This window comes from Cyanistes caeruleus, chromosome 2, assembly GCF_971803275.1.
Source record: "Cyanistes caeruleus chromosome 2, bCyaCae1.hap1.1, whole genome shotgun sequence".
NCBI classification, from domain to species: domain Eukaryota; kingdom Metazoa; phylum Chordata; class Aves; order Passeriformes; family Paridae; genus Cyanistes; species Cyanistes caeruleus.
Genome location: NC_141702.1, coordinates 13,386,910 through 13,409,042, shown reverse-complemented (window position 1 = coordinate 13,409,042; position 22,133 = coordinate 13,386,910). Strand labels below are relative to the sequence as shown.

The 22,133-nt window shown below is 35.9% G+C and overlaps 1 protein-coding gene across 7 annotated transcripts in view; it reads left to right on the top strand.

The window, feature by feature from the left end:
- LOC111925969 (uncharacterized) overlaps positions 1-20,340 on the top strand; it is a 33,144-nt gene extending 12,804 nt beyond the window's left edge. For 2 of the 7 annotated variants that reach the window (XR_002862608.2, XR_002862609.2), the window contains 3 exons: positions 10,832-10,874; positions 12,784-12,930; positions 19,457-20,340. Coding sequence is in view for 1 of the 7 variants with exons in the window: in XM_086875841.1 (XP_086731967.1) it covers positions 7,951-8,349; positions 10,832-10,874; positions 12,784-12,896 (555 nt within the window). In the remaining 6 variants the exon portion in view is untranslated. The other 5 variants (XR_015282741.1, XR_015282742.1, XR_015282743.1 and 2 more) reach the window with 5 other exon arrangements.
- The last annotated feature ends 1,793 nt before the right edge of the window (positions 20,341-22,133 follow it).

The window sequence follows — 22,133 nt, the reverse complement described above, 5'->3', positions numbered from 1 at the left end:
TGCTATATCCTATAAACTTTAGCCTTGCAGATGGTTTTGTATGCACATTATCACATCTATTAGTTTCCTTCTAAGGCATCTTACTCAACCAGCATTCCTAATACATCTACTTCTTATCTCATGATATAAGATTAATGACAAATTGTGTTGTACGTGAATTAAAAAGTCTGGGAGTATAGGCAGCACAGAAAAAGCCAGCCTGAGTCACATGAAACTAAACATAATCTATTCCAAACAATATCTGGATATTTTTCCCTGCAATACTGGAAACAAATATACTGGAATCAAGGGTTATAAATGAAAGGACTGGAAGAAGTAACATTTCTTTGCAAATTGTTTATTTAGCAACCAGTATTTTTTTTCTGTGTGCATTATTTGTGAAGAGAGTGCAAATAAAAAGGATAGCCTGTTTCTAAGATATACAAGTTTAGCAACCATTCTGCAGAATAAATGAACAATTTATACAAAATTTGAGTAGTGAAAATTGTGACAATAAGACCATGTCTATAAGCATACATCTCTTAAAAATCTGCAGACAGTATTCATTTGAAATGTATTACTATAAGCAATATTCATTTAAATACATTACTAAATATAATCACATTTTGTATGGCCTAGAAATTCCATATATGAAGCTGAACTGAGATCAGTCTTAATTGGAATTGTTATGGGAGTGTGTTTGGCTCATGCAGTTTAATGTTAGAGCTATTTTCACCTTGAAGTCATTATCTTGTGCATTTCTTCTTTCATTCAAGAGGGGCTATATTTGATTGCTTTATTAAGTAGGAATGAAAATTCTTTTCGTGCTCAGTGTACTACTGTTTGAATAGCAGTAGATTCAGGAAAACTTGGGGAATTTGGGAGCATGGCTGGAGCACTCAGATGTTCAAAACCACTCTAGAAGCAGTGTTTTTCCCACCTTTATGGAGGAGCTGGAATTCAGTGTCCAAGTATTCACTCTAGGAAGGAAAGAAGAGGAAAGGACTGTGGTGAGGCTGGTCATCCAGTTCCAACAGAACGGGTGAAAGAACAGATATCAGGCCATGGAGAAATTAGATGTGTTTTTTTATTAAATTGTATTCATATATGTCTAGGATTGTCCCTCTAACTAAGAAAAAAATTCCATTGAGAATACATGACTTATGAAGTGACAGTCTTTAGCATACAGGAAAAAATATATACAGATATATTAAAATAAAATAGCAGCAATTGGACAACTCTATATAAATGAAATTAAAAATATGTTCTATGCAGTTAATGCTATTGTTACCTCTGTCAGTTGAAAATTTTTAAATGTATACAATTTTTTATGCGGATGGGGAGAGGGAGACCAGGAATTAACAGGTACTGCTTTCAAATTGTAAAAGATTTCTAATAACTAATCACTAAACCAGAAACTTGACAATGTAGACACACAATTTTCTGTGTTCTTGCAGTCTATTTTTGAAGACTAACAAACTAGAAAATACCAGACTTCACTGTATCAGATAGATATTCAGAGTTCAAGGTCATTAATATTTTCCTTTTATAAAAGAAAACAGATTCATTCTAACACCCTTGTCAGCTGTCAAAGTCTTCACATGTTTCTATTCATTGGTCCAGATAAAAGCCTCAGATAGGTCCGTTAATTTCAGTAAAAGAATAGAGTTTATGATTGGTTAATCCAGCCTTCTGCTGGAACAGTTCTATTCACTTTTGCTCCAAATTAATCATAATTTCTGAACAGAAATGGAGAGGAATAGCATCAAGCACAGCATGACCCTTCTGCCTCTAAACCAGACCAACATTTGCTTATGTTATAGTTACATTGCTTTATTTCTTCCATGAACTTTCAATGTCTTCTTCCCCTTTATAAGTCTTCATAGCTGCCCTTTGTTCTTCAGTTTTCTCATCATGATTCTTCTGCAACTGACATTTCTGCCTGACACATTACATGCATGTGATTAATCTCTTACATGTGGCACCACAATCTAATCTCAAAACTTATACTTATTTTCCATGTCATTCTTATGGAACTAATTAGGAGGGTATAATTCTATACTGATATGACTTTGGCCATAGCTGAACAACTTTGTTGACTGATTTATTTTCTTTTTCGTAAATTACATTTACTAATATAAATACATTTATATTGTTATTTTTACTCTTTCCACTAAACTGTCCAATAGATAGACAAAATCATAGTGAGTATGGAAAGTTAAATTTAAAAGAGAGATATAACTCTGCTGCTCTGTAGTTGTCAACTTATATTCAATGGCAGTTGATGATGGACCTTAATTCTGCTGTTTGAGATTACTTTTTTGTCTTTATATTTTTACTCGTTTTCTATCTTCTCAGCATTTTACATTTACACATTTCTTTCCCTACTGTTCACATTATGTACATTATATGCAGTACATATTAGAGAGACTGTCAATGTCTTTAGGTAGTAATCCATGAAAATCACCTTATCCACTATAGATAGTATGGGTGGATTGTTACATGGATAAGAAAGTGGTTCGAAGGTCAGATCTAGAGGGTAGTGGTCAACAGTTCAGAGTCCCAGTAAACATCAGTGACAAGATGTCCCTCAGGGATCTGTATTGAGACCAGTGGTGTTTAATATCTTCACTGATGATGTAGATAAAGGGATTGAGTGCCCCCTCAGCAAATTTACAGATGACACCAAGCTGAATGCTGCTGTTGACACATCTGAAGGATGGGATGCCATCCAAAGGGACCTGGATAAGCTTGAGAATTGGTCCCATGGCAATCTCATGAGAGACCAGTGCAAGATCTCAACAAGACCAAGTGCAAAGTCTGCAGATGGGGCACAGAAAACCCCAGTATCAATCCTGGCTGGGGGATGAACAGATCGAGAGCACCCTAGCTGAGAAGGACTTGGGGATGCAGAGGCTGGACATGACCCAGCCATGTGCCCTTGCAGCCCAGAAAGCCAAATGTGCCCTGGGCTGCACCCAAAGCAGCGTGGGCAGCAGGTGAGGGAGGGGATTCTGCCCCTCTGCTCTGCCCTGCTGAGACCCCACCTGCAGTGCTGCATCCAGCACAGGAAGGACATGGACCTGTTGGAGTGACTCCAGAGGGGATCACTAAGATGATTTGAAGGATGGACCACCTCTCCTGTGAGTAAAGGCTGAGAGAACTGGGATTTTTCAGCCTGGAAAAGATAAGACATCAGGGTGATGTAATTGCAGCCTTCCAGTACCTGAAAGAAGCCTACAAGAAAGGTGGCAAGGAACTTTTTATAAAGCAGGGACAGGACAAGGGGGAATGACTTCAAACTGAAGGAGAGAAGTTTTGGATTAGATATAAGGAAGAAATATAGATAAAAGGAAGAAATAATAAGGAAGAAATTCTTTAGTGGGAGGATGGTGATGCACTGGAATAAAATCCCCAGAGGAGCTGGGGATGCCCCACACTTGGAAGAGTTCAAGGCCAGCTTGGATGAAGCTCTAAGCGAACTATTCTAGTGCTAGGTGTCCCTGCCCATGACAGGGGATTGGACTAAATGATCTTTAAGGTTCCTTCCCTCAAAGTATTCTATCATTTTTCATTACATATAAACAGTAAGTAAATAGATGAACTTCTAAGCATGTCCAGCCCATTTCCCATTTGTCTGATTCTAGTTTGGCTATATTTGGTATCTGCAAAGTACTTTGCCTGCTGCCTGTCAATTGTTTTAACACTGTCAAGGAATTCATTAATAAAAAAAAAAACTTCAGGCAATGTTTCCTGACCTTTCATCTAATTTCATAACCAACTGCTCTTTAGTATTTCCAAATATAATTTTCAGACCATTTGGGTGACATTTTAAATCACAATGCCAGAGCATGCAGTTAATTGGTTATGTAAAAATACCTGATAAACTAAAGGTTTCCTTAAGTTTGCCCAAAGAGGCTGAAAGACAGCAACCACTATGTTAACCTTTCCTCCTAAGACTCATTTTGGACGTTTTGAACAGGTTGCTAATTAGGCCATCAAAAGTACAGGGGTTCACTTGTCAGACTTCAAGGTTAAAGACACTCTAGATGACAGACATAATTTTGGCTACCTCAGGAAATAAAAATGTTAACCAGCTTCACTGATTTTAAATTGCTGTTGACAGTACCTGAAAAAAAAACTCAGACCCTTGTCATATTGCATTCATCTGTTAGTCAGACAAATGATTATGGATGGGAAGACTGACAACTTTCGCTGCCTTTGATGTGTTTAAGCTTGCAGCTTATGAATATGTGCAGGGCTTTTACAAGGAGGCACTGAGAATACGAAAGATTGAAGAAGGTTATGAAATGTTGTAAGATGGCCTGTTTCTTCAATGGTCATTTGGCCTAAAAATCCTATATTTGGCTTTCTCTTACAATAATGCTGCTGTTCAGGAACATAGTGGCTTAGAAGTACCAAACAAAAAGCACTTAATCCTTGCTCAATTCTTGCTTAGAGAGAATTTGGCTTTTCTGAGGTATGACAGATAAAGATTACCCGATTTCAATGTTGCCAACAATATTTATTTTTTTAGTTCTTGAATAGTTTAAGGAAACACTATCTACAAAGAGAAGAAAACTATATAATTTTTTTGTGTTGTTAAATATAAAAACAATTATGTGATTTTTTTTTCCTACTTTTTCCCAACTATCAATTTGTCATTGCTACCATAGCCCACAAGGAACATCTGGGATATCTGAAATCCCTCCATTTACTCCTTTTCTCTTTCTTTTTAAGAAAGAAAGCATTTATTTCTTATCTTTTAATTTTATCAAACCTCTCCATAAATGCTTATATATAAGATGCCTATAATTTTTAAGCCACATTTTGGGTCCTTTGACTCTACACTTACCTGCTGTCAAATATTATAAACTTTTAAAACAACAACACATAGGAAAAAATACTAAAAGAATGAATGCTAACAACCAGGCATAGAGGCTGTTCTGCAACCTAGACCAGAAGGGCTACTGGTTATGCTGCATAAACTAACAGGACTTCACCTGAATGAAAGAGACTCCTCCACAACCCAGAGGGAAGAGTATGCTACCAGTAGGTTTGGGTTGACATCTCAAAAAGAAGTAAAAGAAATAAATTTTGACATCAGCCTTTTAAGTGATACTTTACAAAAAAAACCAAAAAACAACTTTTTCAGGACACACTTTAAATGGTTGACACATTTTGACTTTTGGTCAAGTGGCAGGGAGAGCAACTCAGGATTGTGACTCCTAAATAGGAAGAGGCAAGTCTCAATATTGCAAGCTTGGGCATTTAGATTTGAGAGTGTGAAAGGACTTCACTTACACTTTGATGAATGTGATTCATGCAATATAATACAAATAATGCATTAAATGCTTCAGTGAAAATAATATGGGCCATGATATACTGCAGTCTAAAAAGACCTGCTCCAGGGAGCAGCTGACTCAACAGCTCAGTTTCAGCCCCTTACCTCCTTTCAGCATCTTGAATATGAAAACCATTTCCTTAATGCTTCAGCTCCATTGTAACCAAAAAGAAAGCTTTTTTAGCTGGTTTATTTTTCCTGGGTCTTGTAAGTGTAATTGGCTCCCTAGAAAAAGGAATGGGTGCAACTAAGAGTAGACAGAACATGAGGGTATGAACTCCTCATTCTGACAACAATAAGTTGTTGGATTTGTTTGCCACAAATAGGGTTTAAATCTTCAAATACAACATTTGTATTTTCCCTGCAGATTTCCAAAGTTAGAGAGTAAAATCTTTACAGAATTTTGGGGGCTAAATGTTACTGTTTGAGAGGGCATAATTGCAAGGAAAAATGTCCACTTCATCTCTTGTGCTCCACTTTTAGTTTAAAAAATACTCTGAAAATATATACCTAAAAAAGAAATAGAACAGGAGATGGCAGATTTATTGTAGCTGTTCACAACTTTTGATCATGCTTCAAATACCAGTTAGCATGAAATGAAATACCAATGATCAGAAGTTCAATGACCCAGAGATGCATTAGCAAAGTCTCATTTCAAGTGTGCCAGCTTGAACATGGTGCATTTTCAAGATGCCAGGCATGCACAAGTCCATTACTGGAGCTCGAAGGGCTACTCTGTTGTACTTGTGTAGGAGCATAGAGGTATAAACCTGACTCACACCATGGGCTTATAGGCTACTGTCATCAGGAACACAGTGTGAAGATGTACTCAATGTCTGTTCCAGTCATTACTGGAACAGGCACATGTTATTTTAGTCTAGTCCATAAGGCAGAAAATATTTAAAATAAAGAGACACAGTAGGAGAAGTAGTAGAAGTATATATGTCAGCTAGCTCCTGAGATAGAATTTTTACTTTTGTATGATTGCTCTCATGTTTTTGGACATTGCAATTTCTTTAAAAAATTCTGTGGGGTTTCCAGTCCCAAAACTTGTCATTTATAACTGTTCTATACACAAGAGCTTGGTTGAAAATGAGTTGCACTTGTTGAAATTTTCTTTGTTTCTCTATAAAACTAGGGAATACAAGATTCATCATATCAATGATCTATAATGTTCTTTACAAACATACAGAGGAAGGTTCAATGACCTTTAAAATCAAATAATCCTTCATTTCAAAGGAAATATGTAATGATATATCATAAACTGCTGTCCATAGTTTATTATCAGTGAATGCAAGGCAAAGTTAGAAGTCATTTGCTACTTTCAATATTATTCTTCTAATATAATATTGTACCAATATTTTTCTTAGATGTAGTTCAAAATTTCCTAACTGAGGTAAAATAACAATCACGTGGCTCATTGGCTCATAATTACGGGCTTCTCAACTGGTCATTTTGTTGCATGGTGTGGCAGTTTCAGTGCAAACTGGGCAGAAACACCATTTTAGTGTAGTGCTTTTGGTTTGCCAATTTGAATTTCCTGGCCAATGCACCAATTAGTGCCTTTAACACTGGCCAAATGCCAGTGCATCTACTATAATTATTTACTCATTTCTCTGCTGTGAGATATGATTTAGGAGGAGAGCAAAGCAGGGTCAAACTTTAAAGGGTATAAAGAAAACTTTATTAACAGGACTAAAAGAAAACTAATAAGAAATCAGAATAACTTCCAGAACACTTCTCCTCCCCCTACCACAGCCTCTTTTCTTTCCCACTGACAATGTAAAGAGACAAAACCTGGGACTTTCAGTCAGTTTACCATTTCTAAAATAGTCTTTCTTCAGTTCTTTGAGGGAGAGGAGTCTCTCTCACCACGCCATGGAGACTTCTCCACAAGAAACAATTCTCTCATGGCATCAATATCACAGCAAACCAGCCACCCAGGAAAGGAAAAATCTGTTGGTAGGGTTAAAATCCTTCCCATGCTTTTCAGCCATCTCACAGCTGCTTTCATGGGCAATGTCAACTTATGAAATATTATTTTAAGGATGAGTTGTTCAGAAGTGAAGGTTCTCTTCATGTATCTCTGAGATCATCTTCATCTTTGGAAACAGAGGTCCTTTTCTTCTTCTTCCCTGGTGGCAGAGGGTCTTCATCACTCTTATCTCTCTCTGTTCAAGCTTCTCATTTAGATCACAACTACTTCAATATTGTCTTACTTCATGGATGCTTTTGCTCATGTCTACAGTTTGAATGCTCCATCCCCCCATGTTTCATGAATTACAGGAATATTCTAATATGTCATAGTCCATCACCATGGCCTTACAAAGAATTTCAGCCCAAGACTAATGCATCTCCTCATTCTCCTCCTGTCTGGGATTCAGCTCCTTCTTTACTGGCCTTCATATCTCATATTGTTTTCTGTGTATGTCTTCACTCTTTCTTCTTTTCTCGCTTGAGAGAAAGTTGATGTTTTCAGATCTCCTCTGTACACTAGAGGGGTTAATATCTCTCCTGGGCCTGTGGATGGCCATGTCCTCTCTGCCGGGCAGTGACAGAAGCAGTCACGGTGATGGACTTCAGGCTGTGCTGGGGGCTGTGCCAGGATCTCAGGGGCCTGGGCCGGAATGGCAGCAGCCGCTCTGGCCACGTGGCTGGTCTCTGGCCCCTGCTACATTCAATTCCAGCAGCAGGACCACTCTCTGCATGGTCTGCAGAGCCACCCCTGCTCTCAGCCGTATGATCTCTGCAGCGCCACAACAGGCCCTGCAGCCAGAGTTGTTTACGGTGGAGGATCCTTCAGCAGCCACGCTGGGGGGCGGCCAGGATCTCAGCAGCCAGGCCAGGACTCAGTGGCCCATGGCCTCCTCAGCCCCTGCCCAGCAGCCACGGGGGCTCGGCCTGGCCCCGTCAGGCCCCACCAGGCCATGGTGGAGAAGGGCCAGGCCGCGTTTAGTTATCCCTTCAAGGCTGGAAACACAGAGAGATTCCCGGGCTTTACTCATTTTACATGGATCTCCACAAAGGTGTTCCTGGCTTTCTTAGTGGTTTAACAGTGTGTCAGTGTTCAAAACTAGACAGCGATTGGTTTTGCTGGGCATGGAGGAAGCTGTTAGCAGCTTCTCTTAGGAAATCACTTCCTCACCAAAAAATCAATTAATACAAAACCAGAACACATGGTAATAGTTTTAAGGTTTATATTTTACATATATTTTCCAACACACAGGTTTCTTCTGGCTCAGGTTATTCTGAGCACTAAGAGAGGAGTGAAACAAAGCAGAACTGAAAACCATAAACATGGGTTTGAGGCTATGTCAAAGAAGTCAAGGCAACCTAAAAATTCTCTTCATGCTTCCTGGTCTGATAAAACCTTGTAAGAATGAGAGTGTAAGTCATAAGAGAAAAATAGAGCTCACCAACAAAATAAATTCAAAAAGCCCAGGTCTGCACATCTGTGAAGTTACTGCAACCATGTAAAAATGTTTCTTATTGCTGAGGAGATTTTGTAGGAAAAATATTGTTGATCCAAACCACACTATGCAATTTCTGTAAGGAAAAGAGGATGTTGTGCATCCCTTGGCTCCAGCCCAACCTTTCATTTATTCTCAACTTTTCCACTAAGGAAATAATTTTGACATATGGAGATAGCATCTTTTGACATAACCTTCTTGTTCCACTTTTGAGAACAACTTTCCTTCCTGTGTGATTTGAAAGCTTTATGATGAAAGTGAATGTGAACTACTCTATAAAGCATGATAGGTTGTACATAATATGGAGAGGACAGTCATCTTCTGTGGAAAACTTCCCCTAGAATAAAAAATAACTGCCCTGCTAGAATAAAGATAAAAGCTTGTGAGGTGGCTCAATGTATGAAAGTGAGCATCTGTGAGTCCCAGGTGTAGAAACTTCCTCTGCAAGAATTTAGCAAAGAAAAACATGATGATCTGCTTTGCATGCTTGTCAACATCAAAATGTCCCTTCCAGCAAATTTCTGATCTATGAACTGTGCTATACCACTGCAATTCTTTCCAACCAAGGAAGAGCTGCTCCAGGGAATATCTGAAGTCACAATCTTTACTATTACTGCTGTTATCACTATTGTTTCTACTACTACTACTACTAGTACTACTACTACTACTGCTGCTGCTTCTATTTTTATGACTACTGCATTTTCTTTTCTCTAAAGGTGAAAAATATCTTGGTTTTATAGCACTGCCCCATTTAGAAATGTGTCTTTTTAGACCTCTGTAAGGAAATTTATATCTATTTATGTGTATCCTCATTCCAGGAGGAATTGTGTTGCATTTCTCTCATGTTGTAAGACTAGCAATGGCTATTTTCTGAAACTCCAGACTTTTTCTTTCTGGGCCTCTTTTCTTCATCTGTTTGAAGAAGTGGACCATATGTTCCTGATTCATAAGACTCATATTAGAAAAAAAAGTTACTGGTCATGAAAACAGGGCTTCATATTCAATAAGGGAAAAAAAAACCCCTGAGAATTATAATGACATACTTTTTTTAATTTTTTTTTAATTTTTTTTTTAAATAATTCATCTGGAACTAAGTAGGGCATATAGTTTGTTTAGAATATAGATTCTGAAAAATAGCAAATCTTTATTTCAGAGAAACATCATCATCATCACAGATGCAAACATCTATAAAGTATAATAAAGACAAAAGCAGCCAAATAAACAATAGCTAATGTTTTAGATCCATGATATTCCTTGACACTAATATGGAAGTGTTAGTGCCATTCCCACAGCATGGGAAAACTGTTTGTTTATTTCCATTTTGTATTTCCCTAAGGACATTTTGCTCCACCAGTATAATTAGGATGACATTTGGAGCTGTTGCATTTCAATATAAGAGCAAGAGACACTGTGCAGCTTGACAAGAGATTATGATGTCAAGTCAATTGCTGCAGTAATATCAATATTTATTCCCTTGCTCCTTGTGTCTTGTTTTATTTTTGTTCCTCTTTTTCTATTAGGCATAAAATAATATCTAAAACCTATGCTATTGTGCAGTATATTTGTTTTTGTTCTAGACATCCTTGCTTTTCCCTAGTTAATTTTAATCTCAAATCCTCTCCTTTCTCAGGTAAACAGTAGTTAACTCTTTCAGTAGTGCAATTACTTTCATAGAATGAATTCTCAATCAATCTAGTACAACATTCCTAATAAGTTCTGTATCTTATTTAATCAAAGAGTGACCTCAGAACTATATTATGTATTTTGAGTTTTAACTGCTTCACTACTGGTGAATACATAAAAATAGTATTTATCCATTGTATTCACCAGCAGCGAAGCAACCAAACCTAAAAAGTGTCATTATTATAAAGGTATTGAACTGTCTAGAAATGTTGTACTTGATACATCAGGTTACATTCTTTTAATAAGAAATATTTGCCTGCCCCACGTAGCATTACCTGAGATTCCTGATAATTTGTTTTTGTGAAAAGTAAAAGAGTGCTCTGGTTAGCAGCTCATCCATGCATTCTTTTTATAGAGCAGCAGAGATGATTTGCCCTGGAGTGGAGTCAGATTAACAGGTACAACATCATATCCTGCATTTCAGCATTGTTCATGTGCAATAATATCATAACAGCAAAGCACAGCAGCACAGATGCTAGAGTTCAGAGCCAACAGTGAAGCAATTATGTATAATTGTTATTAGTTTAGCCTGATTAATTTTCTTTTATATTTGCCTGATTTTGTTGTAGAAAAAATGAGTATATTTATGTTCAGCAATTCTTTTTCTAAGAGAATATTACAGTTGCTTTGAGATATATGTCTGTCTCTGTATAAGCAGATTATCTCCTACTGAAGCACAATATCATTGATAGGATTACTTTTTAAATGGATGAGAAAATCAGCCTCCCAAATTAAGGATCTGTTGAAGTTTAATGCACTAGGTCTTGTTTGAGAATTGTGTTTATTTCTCTTTAGCACCACCAGGAATTTTTTTTGATGTATGATTTGATTAACTTTGCATGACATCGCTAGAGGGCAGTGTCACTTCCAGCCTTGATTGGTGTTCCTACGTTTCTAAGATATTTAATTGTGATTAATAATCCTTCAAATTCTATTAAGGATACATAATATTAATATAAAATTAATTTATCTTCACTATTAAACATAAGGTAAATATCAAAGGGAATAATGTTATTTCCTCTAGTTACTCTAAGTTTTTTTACAGGTATTATAACCTTGGTATCTATTGCACTTTTTATCAGTAAATTAGATCAAGTTGTGAAATATCTGAACTTTCCTGAAATGAATGCTTCTAATTTTACATTTGTAGGGTTTACTTTTTTTTTACTTTTGTTTCCACTATTAGCTGTTCACATGGGGGTCCAGATAATTACTGGAAATGGAATTTTTTTAATAATAACTTTTTTATGTATAGGAGAGATTAAGAGAAGGGACAGGGAAAGAGAAGGCAGTGGTGCTCTAAAGTCTTACACTACATTGTGCTTTATTCTAGAGGAACTGGTGCTAGTAGAAAGAGTCTCAAACAGGAGTTTATATATTTAGACCAGTGAGGCTGGACTTCCATTATACTCATTAGAAAAAGACACCTTTTAACAAATCACATCTGGAATGATGTGATGGTCTTAAAACAAGCAAATTTGTCCAGTCAGAATATGCTGGCTGTCTCCAATGCCTCTGGAAAATCAAGCACTTCCACAGGTTTATTGTGTGCTGGGACACCAATTCACTCCTTCACGACAGCCTTGAGGCAAGCCAGATCACCCATTTTAGATAAATTGCTTAGGATGTGTCCTGTAAACCTATGAAGACACCTGTCTTTCTCTATCAGTAGTTATATTAAATGCACCACAAAATCTTTCACAAATTTAGGAGGTAGTCAGGAAAAAAAAAAACAACAAGAAACACTTTAAATTAGACTCCTCTCCATTAATTAAAATTGAGTACAGAGGCAGTTTAGGCTACGTTTGAGCTGAGCTTTATGAGTATTTCCCCTAAATGATCCCAGGAGTTTCAAATTAGCCTTTCAGTGTGTGCTAGCAAATATATATCTGTGTTTCTTTACCAAAGGAGTACCTCTGATGTTCATGATTTGTTCAAGTTCCACCAAAGAATAGACACAACAGAAGTAATTCTGAATTACTAGTCTTTTTACTTAGAACATGGATGTTTCTCTTTGTGTTAAGTAGAATGTTGCTACTCCTCTCTGTCAAGTTTTGCGTGCCACCATAATTATAGTGTCATCACAGCTGTTTGGAGGAGCTCTGACACCATAAGCATTTTGGCAGCAGTCTAAAATGTTACATTATTTCAATCTAAAGACTGAGAGGTACTTCAAGAAACATTAACATTTAGTTTGATGCCTTTTATTCAGCGTAAGTTGCAAACAAAAGTGAAGCTTTCAGTTTGTGAAATAGAATAGTGTTTCCTCCAAAAATTACAGTGAGAACTGAAGTTGTTCATTTGCAGGAACATCTGTCTCAGTCATTCACAAAAGAGAACTGCACAGTATCTGTTTGAACGTTACCAGTTCTTCCAAGAGCGAGCAGTCACAACTGTATCAACATAATCAATATGCCTAAAGAAATTAAAATACACTCTTCTGTGGTAAGGATGGTAAGTTTATGACTTATGCATATTTTGTGAATATATGCAGTTAGTTAGTTCTCAGTGTTTGAAAGTTTTGTTTTATTATTTCCATAAATCTTTGTAAATAGTAATGATTTATATGCAAACAAAGCCTTGCATGTGCCCAAAACTTTAAACTGGATTGCCTAGTGGCAAAAATCCATAAGTTTTATTGAAGTTCCTGAATAAAAAATAGACTCACTTTCAAAGGTTATGTGCATCAGAGTTTTTAATGGCATCAACAGTTTTGGTAAATGAAAAACTATTAAGGTGCACCAGTATAGAAGAAGCCAACTTAAAAAGTCAAAGATTGTCTTACCTTCAGGCCAAGTTAAAAGGAGTTTTGTCATTCTATTGAAACTCTTGATTTGTTGTTTGTTTTTTTTTAAATATAAACTTGCTTTCATTCTCTTTATTCTCTACATGTTGTTGATATCTCCCTGTTTATATCCAATTTTTAGTTGTTTATGCATTTCATTCTGAGTTACTTTTCCCTCCATATTACTTTTCCCTATGCAATTTTCTAGATACATTTCATTTATATTTTGCTATTTATTTTATGAAATTCAAAGCAAACATAACTTCACAAACTAAGGCTTGTCTTTTTTACCTCCTTTTTTAAATTAATTATAGTTAAATATGGCTAGTAGTGAAAAGAATTAATTTTTGTTTCTTTTTCTGTATTGCAAGAAAAGATAACCTAGAGACTGATTTAGAATGAAAACTGAAAAAAAGTAACAACATTAAAATCAAGAGTCATTGTTCCAGTATTTATGTTACCAGTCACTTAGTAGAGAAATATTTATGCACTATTAATGATTGAGGATTAAAATTTTTTTCACACTCATTGATAGAATTATTTTACTTTTTAGTTTTTTTCAACTATATCCATAACTGGAAATAGAGTTTTAGGAACATAAAACTGTATTCTGGGAGTGGTAAATAAGCCATATAAACAACCCACATTTCTGTTCTTACCTTTTGTTTATGCAGAGTACTCCTACCTCTTGTACACTGACGTTAACACTTATTTTTGATGTTAACACTTATTTTACAGGGAAAAACTCATGTTTTCTCTGTTAATGGAAGCAGTGGGCTCTGTCCTACTTGCAGGCTGGGAGGGCATAGGGGAAAGAATGAATTTTTGTAAATTTTCTGTAACAAGTGAAATTAAATTATCCACAAGTAGTATTTTAAATCTTCCTTTAACATCAAAGAATCAGTGATTTTATGAAAATTTTATTCTTTGCTGTTTTAAAATCCTTTTTTTCCTCTCTTGATTGTATAATATTTTAGAATCTCTCTAAACATGTGCTGCTGGGTTTTTTATTCCTTTAGGTTTTCTTGCTTAGAAACCATTTTCATGAGCATCAACTCCTACCCTTTTGCAGAGGCCTGTAAACTATCGATAACTTCCTTTCTAAGGGCTTTCTCCATGGCTGTTGGGAAGGATGAGAATTTAACAGAAAAGTTTTACAGATATGAATGCTTAGCAGAAGGTTCTCTAGAAATGAAAGCAAGCTTTGATATGTAAAAAGATGTTTTTAGGGTCAGTTGTTGCTGAAACAGCTGAGAGAACAAAGGTTTAGTCGAGTTGGAGGTTTTAGAACAAAGGTTTAGTCAGTTAGAAGGAGGTTTTATGGATAAAGTCCAACAGGTTAAGTGGTCTTCAAAGCAAGTAAAAAAGCATAGGCAGACAGAAAGATGTTTTTTACCAAAGCAAAAAGAATTTTCCACTGCATAACACATTTCAAAGTTTAACATGTCATTACTAATTCAGATGATTGGTTAGTCACTAACATAGTATGGTCATTCAAGCAGTTATGATAGCTAATGATAATATGATAATATGCATAGCACAAGAAGGAGATATAATACATTGTAACCAGAACTAAATGGGCTTTAGGACACATGGCTTGCCTATAGCCAGCAGCTGTAGGAATACCCATGACCCCCTGGTGTAATCTATGGAATCAACAGCATTAAAAAGAAGAGCCATCTGAAGTCCCCATCTCCCCACCAGCTCTTACACATGGCCATGGCATAATTGCATCCAAAGGGGTTTTTTGTTGGTTTATTTACTTTTTTCTCATCTGCATAACATTGTGTTGAGTCGAGAGCTGATAAACAAAAACATTGCAGAAGCAGTTTGAAAAATAATTGAGTGGGAAGTGTGGAGCATTTTGCATTACTGAAAACCTGTCAAAGTGTCTTGATTTGTACCACCTTGGAAGTATTAATGAAGGCTTTGGGGAAAAGAAAGACTATTTGGAATGTTTGGGGTTTTTTAACTAAATTTTGCTTTTTCCATTTTGTGTTTAGTTTATAATGGTCAACTATCACTGTTTAAATCTCATTCTACTCAGCCTCTGGACACAGCACAGAGAGACATCTTCTTTTACTGAAAACTATTAAGCCAAATAGTAGTAATAGAAAGGTTATCTCTGTAAGAAATATGAAGAACAAAAATAAATTAACAAATGGAATATTAAGGAGAATAAATTTATCCCAGTTTAACAGAATCATTGTGTGCTTTAACAACGTCTGTTCTGCAGCTTGAAGTTCCCAAATGCAATACAGCATCAATTACATTCCAACTCACGTGAGTACCTGTGACCATTTTAACAATACATAGTCAGAATATTTTCATAACTAGAAGTGGGTGTACTCAAAATCATGAGTTATTTACCCATATGTAGCTTTCTGTACTCTGTGCTTTTCTTCTTGTCAAGACAAAGCTGTATTTAGCACACATGGGAGTCTGTCATACCTGAGCTACAGGTGTTTCCTCCACACAGAATTTTACTAATTTTCTGAAAAATACAAAAGACTCTTTTCTCTGATTCTTCTTGCTGAAACTTTTCTTTTAATTACTTCATTAGAATCAAGCAGCACAATATGGCAGCAGTGAACCACAAAGATGGAGATAGAATTCTATTGTATTTGATCACAAATGTCCACAAAACAGACCATATTTCACATAAAAATGTGTAGTCCTTATGTTACATTTATCCCTTAACTTTCAGAAGAAATTACTATACCTCTGCATGTTAATTCAGAATATTTAAGTGCCAGACTCATATACCAGGTGATCCATTTTTGTAAGCAGAGGATGATAAATCTGTTTATAAAGTTACTTTTGCAAGTAATTGGAAAGAATATAATTCATAAGCACACTATTTTTGATCCAAAGTCACAACACTTTTATTCTGTGCAATAAAACTAAGAACCGTTTTATCAGAAAAGTTCAGCTGTAGAGGCAAGTATTTTCTTACACAGCTGTTGAATCAGTATCACAGTTTAAAAACAAAAAAAAAAGACAACCAAAAACCAAACTTCAAAACCTACTGACTAAAGGCCATATCCTTTTCAATCTTGGCATAAACCGAGACTTATTTCAAAAAATTACTCCAGGAAAATCTTAGTTTCCTGATTTTATCTGTATATAAGCTGTATATATCAGCTGTGAGGAGGAATGACAAAATGGGGTTTCTGCTGCTTTTTTTCAGAACATCTCATTTTTTAACTACTTAGTGTTTTTGGATAAAGTCACAGGACACTTGCTGTATGTTCTGGTTTGTCTTCATCCTCTATAACATACATTCTATCACTATAGAAAAATTCTACAATCACATGTACAATCATAATGGGTTTAGTAGAGTATTATAGAGTATTTGATCAGTTATGAAACCCAACAATTAAACTGATTTGCTCTTGTAAATATATGCACTGTAACTTTTTTTTTTCCTGAAAACAGTTATTCTAATCCAGGTTCACAGAATTCTCCATTTTGCCTTAAACAGAATAATACCAGGTATATCTTCAGGTTTGCTTTCAGGCAATTAAATACTGGAATTTTCATTATGGCTTAAAAAAACCACACTAGATTTTGTAAAATATTGAGAATGAATCAGGCAGCACCACTGTATTAAAAAGCGAAGTGGAACCAGAAACATGTTTTATTTGATAAGGATCCAAGCCATCATTTCTTTTTCTTTTTCAACCCTTGCAAATAAGTAGAGAATATATTTCCTTCTTTAGTAGGTTTTGTTTTTGTTTTTGTTTTTGTTTTTTGTTTTTTTATCTAAAGTTCAATGTGGAAAAATAATAAAATATTCAGGCATTTTATATGGTCTTTTCTAAGCTTTAATAAATTACAAGTTCTAAACTTGGGAGGTAGCTTGGGAGAACAATCTTTATTTACCTAAGTTTTATAATAGCTGTGGTGGTGAAGTATTACTATAATAATGTGTTGACATATTGACTGCTACCATTCTATAATTTCTACAATTACGATTGGATGAGTAGATTCTACTTGTGCTTCAAATCAATTTGGTGATTTACTCAGGACCACAAACTCTGTCTGTTGTGAAATGAAAGATTCACCCCAGAACTGATTTTAGGTTACTAGAACAGAGTTCCCAGGGAATTGTGTCCAGGGCACTAATTCTGTTAGAGTTCAAGAAGTGGTTTGATGTTGATATATTTTATATATTAGTAAAGGCCTGTCTGTGCAAACCAGTCTTTGAAATAAGTCATGATATTAAAGGCTAAAGTCCTTGAAACTTGCCTGCAGAAGAGAGAGTAAAGCAAAACAATATCCTTGTGTGTAGGAGAAAAAATGTAAACCTGTGTGTTAGCCAATAGTAGCTTGCTCTGCCTGTGGACCCTGTAAAACCCTATAAAAGGTGTGCTAAAGATAGAAATAAACGGCGTTCACATTTACTTCTGTGAAGGCTGGTGAATAAACTGGCGGACTCTCAATAGTTTGAAAATTCTCTAAGGTATGTGGCGTGATTCTTGGGGCTGTCCAGTGCAGGGTCAGGAGTTGGATATTGATGACCATTGAAAGACCCTTGAAAATTTCAGACATTTCTGAATACCTAAAAATCTTTCAGAATTTCTTTCCGCATTGTCTTCAAAACTTAAAAAAAAATATTAATCTTGGTATTTGTCCTGCTTAAAAAAGTTATTCTGGGAAGCAATAAGTAGCATCTTAATCATGGAATATGTTATACAATCCAAAATATTTTTAACAGAATTTTAACCAATAAACTTTACAGGAATAAGATACCCCTAAGTTCATTAAGTCCCTGGATGAATTGTCTTGACAATGACTTTCATGTACAGAATATTGCTATCTCCTTGTCTATGGGCAAGTAAGAAATCATGACTGGCTCAAGTAAGAAATCACGACTGACTTTTCTTACACTTTATATTGCTTGTGTTAGAGCATTATCATTTCTACTACTTCAACATCTCTAACTAAGTTTTCACAGGGCATTCAAAAGCAGTTAGCTTCACAAGAAGCTAAGAAAGAAGATACTAAGAACAAAGTTGTAAATTTAAGCTCCTATATATTCAGGCACGTTTCCTCATAAAAGAGTACCTAGCTGCAAAACCATTTTTGATGTACCATCAGCAATAAAAGAGAATCCAGAAATTCCAGTCATATCAGACATGGGACCCTGTGATTAGTTCAGTTGGTTAGAGTGTTCTGTGCTTTCTGTGATTGATTTATTTCCAGAATAAACTGAAAAATAAGAAGTGGTATTTCTTGCTCACAACACTCAAAACAGGTCTCGTTTTGCAATAGAATGGCAATTTCTGTAACCAGAATGATAGTGCTTGAATTCTTCCTTATGGAGCAGCAAGAAGGAGCACAAGAAAGGTGAAACTCACTTTTCACCAGAAGTTTGATTTCAAATTATGGTATTACTCACATCCAAGTGATTAAAAAAACCTGTCATTGTGGAAGAAACCAGATAAAACTGAGGTTTATTTACTTTTAAACTTATTTGTTGTGGCATCACAGTGCATTATCCTTATCTATATCTGTATTTTATGTTGTCTTGTACAATCACCCATCCACAGCATTGTATCTAAACAAGGATTAATTTCATATTCTTCTGTTGAAAAGGAGACAGTGCAAAAGACAAATGCATATTCATAACAGAACTTACGCACAAAAAAAAGATGGAATTTTTTTGTTATTTCTTTACAGTTTTAACCAACATAAAGGTTTGTTTTTTTTAACCCTGTAGATAGCAAAGAGATCTATACTCTGTTTCTCCCAGTGTTGTCAGACGCTGTGGAGAAAGCAGCATGGGTGCAGACCAAGCTCTACCCGATGAGTGGAGAAACATTTTGTGCAGTGGGCACCATGGACCAAAGTTCTGTGAGGAGGAAGGCAACAAACCCCTCCCTCCAGCTTCCCAAGCTTTTAAATCTGCCAACAGGACTTTGTAAGAGATTGAACAGGGGCATCAGCTCTGCCTCAGATAAAAGCAGCTGTCAGCACACAGTGCCTTTACCAGGGCTATGTGTCGAATGGTCACACACAATTTTACTTAATCTTTGGAAAACAGCAGTGACTGAGAGCTATGTTACTGGGAATTTGCAGCAACTTAGAAGTTTCTGAGGATGTCATAGGAGACAATAAATACTAGAGCTGCATTTTCTGGAAAAATCTCTTGTCTTTAGACATCAGCATTCTGTCTCATTTCCATTTTAGGTGCAAGTCTGTGGACAAAATTCTTCATAGGGGACCTCTAAGCTACTTCTGAAAGAGCTGGGATCCTTCACAATAAAGCCTCCTGAAGAAATGCAGAATTACAATTTTCAAACCATAAGATAATATTGTCATTGGACTGCATTCAGTAGAACGCTTCTGAAGGTGCATTTGGGAGCCATGTGCTATGACCTCTTTAGAAAAATATAAAATCTAGACTCCTGAAGCCAGCAAAAAACTCTGCAATTCAAGTGTGTTTTATATTGTTTTGTGCTGTAACCTTGTAGATCACAGCTTTGCCATACTTAAAACCACACAAGTAATACAACAGGGTGCTCTGACACTTGGAGAACAATTAAAATCATCCATATGGCACACTTGCAGTTTATTAATGTGCTTTTGCTTAAAATAAATACATTCAGTGTCTCTAGGGAAACAGTCAAGGAATAAAGCAAAACATTTATTTCAAATCAAATCAGCACAAATACAAACTGCTCTACAACTCCAGTGTGTGGTGGTAAAATACTTGATTCTGGTTCAGGTATGCATTTGAGGATTTTACTATTGTGTACTTTCCTCATATATATTTCCCTTCCATATAAATTTCCTGGATTTGTTTCCATTTCATCTGTTCTTCTTTCTCTTCTTCACTGCTATACAGGATACATAATACAATGTCTACATCATTAACCTACAGCTAAACTGTAGCTCAGCTTACACTGGTCTTTGAAGTAATGCTTGTATTGCTTTAATAGATAGCTTATTACTTAGTAAATAAAACCCTGAACTTTAAGGGTCCACATAAGTATTAAAAATACTTAAAAATACTTATTAAAAATAAATAAACTTTAATTTATCATTAAAAATGTTTTTATTAACATCAACTCATTCAAGAGTTCCTCCATCATATACTTATTCTTAATTTTACTTATTCCTTAGTGGACATTTGAGAAAATAAGACCAAACTTTGTTCTGCAGTATTAGGCAAATACTCATAGTCTTCATTTTAATAAACTTAACTGCACTATACATCAGTTCAAGGGAAGATTCAGCAGCAGCTGAAATTACTTATATTGAATCTCTCATAAAAATACCTTAGATATTGCCAGAAATTCTTCAGGATGATGCCCTTATAAATACTTAGGAGAATGATTCAGCTTCTTGGGAAATCAGCAATACTTTTTCTCTTGAAAAAGAAAAAAGGTTATTGATTATTGGTTTAAAACCATAGTTTATATTAATGGGAAAATGTGGGATGTAGCTCACAACTACCTGTATTAGTAACCAAAGAGGGCAGGGGTGAAGGCATGTTACCTCGGTTCTGCTAAACTGTCCTGGGAAGAGCCAATGGGCATGGGTGTTCACACTTATTATAGATTTTAAAAAAAAAAAATGTTCCAAGCTGTTTGCTTTTTGTAAATTTGCAATACAGTTCATGAAAATACTTCATAGTCTTTTTTACCATTCATAAAATGTATTGCAGTTGTACTAAATTTAAGAGATTGGGATTTAAAACACAGATAAGCAAATACTTTCAATGAATTACATGACATGTTGACAGAAAGACTGTTTTCAATGATTCACACTATTGCAGGATCACAGGCATTGTGCTCAGTGATCGTCACACAACAGGGTATCTATCCTTTGCTCACAAATTCCCAGGACTTACCCCATGCTGAGGGGTAATGGCTTTCTCTGCTCTGTCCCATCAGCAGAACATAAAAGAAGGAGCATCATTCTGTGGAAAATCTGCAGTTCATCTTAGTGCTGGAGTAATTAAAAACTATGGCTAATTGAATGGCCCTCTATAGTCATTATGGATGGGAATGAGGACTTTGAGTTTGCTCTCTATCAGTAAAACTTGTCCCTTCGTGGCTTGCAAACTTTGGCAATTTTCCCTCTTAGGGCTTTGATGGACTCTGGAGTAACAATGAGGAGGAAGATAAATGTGAGATTTCTCCCATAGAAAATCTTAAACAATCAACATTTTCAATGCATTTGGGAACACTGCATTTTCTGAATTACAAAGGAGATTGCTTATATATTCTGAAGGAATGCACCTGGAGAATTTAAATGCATTTTTAACTCTACTCCAGAATTCAATATGTCCACACTGTGCAGCTCTACAGAATGATATAAATACCTTGTATATAAGGTCTCATTCATTGCATGGTTTCTTTAGTTTAAAAAATAGCTTCTATAGACAAAATACAACAGCTCTTTCATTTCTGTGGTTGCTTCTATATGTAGAACAATTCCTTTTCAACATCCATTCCATTATTGTGGTCATCTGGACTAGGACAGACACTTATTAACATGGGTCATAGCTGCCTTTCAATCTGAGTGCCTGAGTTTATTTGAGATACGCAAGGACATAGGTGCAGGGCAGGGATGGATAAATGTAGCTGGGATGCATCCCAAGACAATTCCACAGCATGGAAGAGGTGTGTACCAAATACTAGTGCCTGGAAAATCATTCCAGGGCCCATTGTAGAGACTTACCGTAACGGGCCACTACACTTCTAGATAAACCAGTCAAGACTGGGCAGCTGCCAACTTTTCTAGTTGTCAGGACATATTGGATCAAAATTTCTTCACTTTTATTTCCAGAAAGTAAAGACATAATTTTACTCTGTACCCTCACCATCCTCATCTTTGTTGGATTAAAAACTGGTTATTA